Source organism: Cryptomeria japonica, chromosome 7 (genome assembly GCF_030272615.1).
Source record: "Cryptomeria japonica chromosome 7, Sugi_1.0, whole genome shotgun sequence".
Taxonomy (NCBI): domain Eukaryota; kingdom Viridiplantae; phylum Streptophyta; class Pinopsida; order Cupressales; family Cupressaceae; genus Cryptomeria; species Cryptomeria japonica.
In genome coordinates, this window is record NC_081411.1 from 320,180,779 (window position 1) to 320,186,452 (window position 5,674).

At 29.3% G+C, this 5,674-nt stretch overlaps 1 protein-coding gene across 1 annotated transcript; it reads right to left on the bottom strand.

Annotated features, from left to right (window-relative positions):
- Window positions 1-888: 888 nt before the first annotated feature.
- Window positions 889-3,135, bottom strand: LOC131051558 (cullin-1). The gene has a single exon (XM_057986130.2). The coding sequence runs from the start codon at window positions 3,133-3,135 to the stop codon at window positions 889-891; it is 2,247 nt and encodes a 748-aa protein (XP_057842113.2).
- Window positions 3,136-5,674: the final 2,539 nt, after the last annotated feature.

Below are 5,674 nucleotides of genomic sequence, written 5' to 3' on the forward strand. Positions count from 1 at the left end.
TATAGTTTGGTGTCCCATAAAAATATAAGTGAAATAGATAGAACTCTAGAGATTCTTTAAGCATTATACATTGTAAGTTAGCATTGGGGAAAGGGTTTTAAGGGCTTCATTACTAGAGTAATAAGGGGCTGATTTAATCATACCCATAATTACGCCAAAAGGCATATTAATACTCACATAATGGATTGATAGATATGCGAAGTTAAAAAACCCTTGTGGTTAAAAGTAACACCCGTCCTAATTACAATTTATTTTACTATTACTTAAATAAAAATACTTTAAATAACCTAAATTAAAATAAATGCATGAAAAACTAAAAAAAATAGTTAATCAATTCTATTTATCTCCATCATTCTAATAGTTAATTTCGTCAAAATAATATTATAATAATAATATAAAGATATGATAACATAATAATAATAATAATTAGTCTTAATAGATTTTTTTGCTTTGGTGAAGAGTTTAATAGAAATATTAAAATATAATAATATCTTAATAATAATGTAATATTGATTACAATATCATAATATAATAATAAATTAATATTAATTATAATATAATTATTTTTTAAGTGGAATAATAAACAAATATGATATCTTTCTGCATACTTTACCTATATTTCTGTAAAGATAGGTATACTAATGTATACTTACTAAAATTACATAATAGAATTTTATCTTCAGTTGCATACTTTTATAGCTAGTACGATTTGCTAAGACTTGAAATTGATTTGAGGAGAATCAGCTGAATAGAGATCAGAAATAACGAGTGAATTACACATGCAAATTCAGTTCATATAAGAAACTGAAATTTTATTCATGTAAAACTCTAATTTTAGGAAAAATATTTTTAACTCCACGAGTTAAAATATATTTTTTCTAATTGATTTCATACGATGTAATTGTACATGTCAGGATTTTCTTCATCTCTTTCTAAGTATTCCCTATCAATCAGATTTTCAATTCTCCTTTTAATTTCCTTCATATCTGGTTTAAACCTGTCTTTAACCTGCTCAATGCATTGCATCACTAACTCCTTATGAGATAATACTTTTCTGCTCTTCATAACTCTTACAATGGAAGCATCAATTATATGATGTCTATCTTGAAACAAAACCTTCCCAACATTTTCTTTCACATTGGCTGTAGGTGCCAGAAATCTAATCTTCCTCTTGATACAAGAAAATTTTGCATTGAATTCAAAATAATCTGTTTCTATCACAGATTGGCCATTAGGAAATTTACTTAGGATTTTGTATTTTGAACAGGCAAGGGAATTCAGCAATGCAATTGTATCTTCAGCTTCCAAATTCAACTGGGATTTAACTTGTGAAAAACTTAGCCTCTCTGTTTCATTGAACAACAATAGAGCACTTGCATGACAAGGTGTTCCAACTAATTGAATTTCACCTTGGTCAAATCTTCCAGTAATAGTGCATGTTCCCATAGAATGTTTCCATGTTAACCTTCTGTTCATGTTTTCTCTCTTATAGAACTCTTTGAATGACTCTAAATGTCTCACCATTTCAACAGGAAGGACAAGTGATTCAGGTGACCTATAGCTTGGCCAGAATCCAGATGTCAAAACTGTCACAGAGAATTCAATTCCAGAACATGGATGAAGAGGATTCTGACTGAGGTATTCCTCAAAATCTAATTGTGTTTTCTTTGCCAATGCCCAATCACTAAGCATGCCCTCCATTTTAGATATAAATTCTCTTCCACACTCAAACTTCAACTTAACTAACATGCTTTTTTCATAATCAGGACTTGAACTTATATGGGAAAAAAGCCTATCTGTGAGCTTCTTCCTGTAAAAATCTGCAACCATGTCATTGTGACAGGCGCAGTGAAAGATCTTTGCAACCTTATCAAGGGCATCTTCAACTTCTGAATATGTCATGTTTCTATTTGTCAAAATATTGTCACAAAATATGACCAACAATTCCCAAATACTGTTTCCTGCAACTTGTTCATTGCAAAAACTCTGGAAGGCTGCCATGAGTGCATTTATGAAAAGGCAGTGGTTACTAAACTTCTCCTCCACACATTGCATGTATTTCTCATGCAACTGGATAATACTCATCACAAACTGATCTTTCTCACTTGCAATCACTTCTTTTTGATCATTTGCCTTTATTGCCTCTGCCACCATCTGTCCTCCATGTTTGATCAATAATGTCCCATGCCTAGTAACATGCTGTCTAAATATTTTGGCCAAGAGCTGAATGCCCTTATCTATTCCAGAAAACAAGATAAACATCTCTGAAAGATCATCCATCTTCTCATTTCTCAACAATGGATGGCAATATGAATCTTCCTTCAAAAGTTGACATTCATGCTTGCAAAGAAGTTCATTTTCTACCATTTCTGGATACCTAGTTTGGCTACTCTGATGCACACAATGCATTGCAATTGTTTCTTTCTCCAACCTCAAATGCTTAGCAACCTTCAACAAATAATCTGGACAAGAATACTCACATATCCATGAGGCAGCCTTTCTGGAATAGCATATTTTGCTACTTTCAAAAATGGCCAGCTCTAAATCTTTATAGTAGTCCATCCCAAAAGCCCAAAGCATACACACAACATCCTTCGATACAGTCCCGTCCAGAATGCTCTGACCTTCCCGCATTTTATGAATTTCAACCATCATAGCAGCCTGCAAATTGCTGCACAAAATTTCATTTAAAACCATTTCAACGAAGCATCTCTGAGCAGCTTCCTCGGGTTTTGATCTGTTACAAGGATCACAGGTCAAACGAAAAAACACAAGTCTCAATAGAAATCTAACCATTTGCTTGTAATATTCCCATTGCTTCACAACTTCTGTCAAAAGAAACTCATCTTCTTTCTCCCTCAATGCGGGGGCAACTGTTGAATTGATATAATCTTCTAAAGTTTTCTCATATTTGGATTGCATCGTCCTCCGATCCACACAATAGCATTTTGTATAGATTTCACTATAAATCTCCATATATTCCACAGCAGGTACCTTCCCTTCGACGATTTGCTTAACCTTTGCAATTGCATTTTGCAAAGCATCCAATTCCTCCATTTTTATCATTCTTGCAGGTGAATCTACAGTTCCATTCATAACCAAAGCCACAATAGAATTGAGTTTTGAGCCAAACATGCTTGTATAGATAGACCCAAGGATTTCACGAAGTCCTAAAAACTTCTAGGTATGAATCTCAAGTTCGAACCCACATTCTAAAGATCTTATAAATAGTAAAATCTTGTATTAAAATGGCATGCAAGTCATAAATGTTCATTATAATTTGTAGTTTAAATTATTTTTATTATTTAAAATTTCTTATATTAGAACTTATCTATGTATTTTTTAAAGCTATCATAAATAAATTTGCATGAATAAGAATCTCACTTTTTCCTAAATTCAGTAAAACTAAATTTATAAGGATAAAAATCTTAATTTTTTCAAAACTGAATTCTTTAAAATTGTTTTAACATATATTTTTTATAATTTCTTTGAATTATAGATTATAACTTATTTTAACCAATTTATAATTGAATTTAAAATATTTTTCATCTACTTATGATAACTTAAGATCAAATTTATACTTGTGATAAACAACTCATTATTAAAGAGTTTGGAGTTTTAAATAACATTTACCTTAAAATAGTTAACTTTAATTGATAACATGCTTACATTCAATTAAAATTAATCCTTAAAAACATTTTAAAATTTATCCATAAAAATTTACCATAAAAGACTATTTTAATATATATTTTTTTAAGATTTAAATATTTATTATATAAATTATAATTAGAATAGAAAAAGTTAAATCTTTATAAAAAATATCAACCTTATACAATATTACTATTAATTTGGAAAGGTATGGAATATTTATGTTTTATAATTCACTCTTATTTTTCTAGTTTAAAATATTTTTTTTTGAAAAACTTATATGCTTGAATGACATTTTATCTTAATCATCTATAAGTCGTTCTATTTATCAACTGACATCAAAATATTTAATTTTTCTTAGATCTAAAATTTATTGGATGGATATCTTTTGCACCAATATTAGATATTTTAATGGAGTATTTGAATCTATTTTAGAAATTATGCTTCTAAAAAATTGTTAAAGAGAATCTAAATGTAATGAAAATACTTGATCAAAGAGACAAAAATGTGTAAATTGTATCATAGATACACAAGATGGCAATATTGAAATAGAGAAAGTTATTTGTGATAAATTGTGGCACTACATGTGGGGAAACTCCAAAAAAAAATTACAAGAACAAAATTGACAAATTGTATTATCTACAACTACTTACCACTCCCATATAAAAAGCTCCTAGAAGTAACATAATGGAAGTGAAAACTGCTAATCACAATGCAAGACAACCAAGGCTCTAATTAAACTATAGCTAGGGATAATTTCAACTCAAGTTGACCATCATATGCTCCACTACATCCCATGGATTAAAAACTAGATAACATGTCTCCCTCTTCAAAAATGAATTATCCTTAACACTTATTTGTGGGGACTTTTTAGTGAATTGTTTATCTTCACATGTAGTATTTTCATGTGCTATGTTCTCACATTTTATGATTAAACTATAGCTAGGGATAATTTCAACTCAAGTTGACCATCATATGCTCCACTACATCCCATGGATTAAAAACTAGATAATATGTCTCCCTCTTCAAAAATGAATTATCCTTAACACTTATTTGTGGGGACTTTTTAGTGAATTGTTTATCTTCACATGTAGTATTTTCATGTGCTATGTTCTCACATTTTATGAGATATTTTTTAATTGCATATGATATAGCGACTTATTGTTTGAAGATTTCTCTAACTTGAAAATAATTATTCCTTCTTCATCAAGATCAAGAAACTATATTTGTATGTAATATTAACACATTGTTATGGTGCCCTATAAAGACCATGATGCATGTTATCATTCTTTCACTACTAAGAGACTCCTTTTTGTATGATTGTCACTTTCAAAATACCTAATAACCTATATAAAAATCTAGATTAGTTCTATATTGATTTGTTTGTTTCATCGTTGTTTGTGTCTTTGTCAAAATTTATTTATGTTTAAATGAACTTGTTAATGTTGAATATGTTCCTCCACAACGCAAACTCATAGTTGTATTATCATAAAAAAATGGTTATTTGCATTAGGTGATATAAACCTTGTAAATATCTATGTATAATATATTTATTTATATGTGTGGGTGGATATTATTGTATTTTCCCTCAATACTTGTAAGTTGGTAGAATTGGCCACCCATGTGTAGTGGGGATAATGTTAATATTATTCTCTATATTAAAATTAATTTTGGTTTCATAAAGACATAAAAAGAGAAAAGAGAAGATGAAAGGTCAAATTGGAATACAAAGAATCAAGCCTTCTAAATAAAGTCTTCATGGAAAACTTTGGAGTTACATGTTGACTTCTTCTTGAACAATTATGGGGTTTGTGTTCAGGGGAGTTATATACTATTTCTATATATGTTCTTCATGAATATAGAGAATTAAATTTATAGTTTCTTATTTTAGTTTACTCTATATATTGATGAAATCGGATGGTATTTTATGGTATATTGTAAATAAAGAGATGTTGTATTTTTAGAATCTTGTTAGACTAAAGAAGATAGATTGGATTGTATTGATGTATTTTTATTTTTTTTTCTG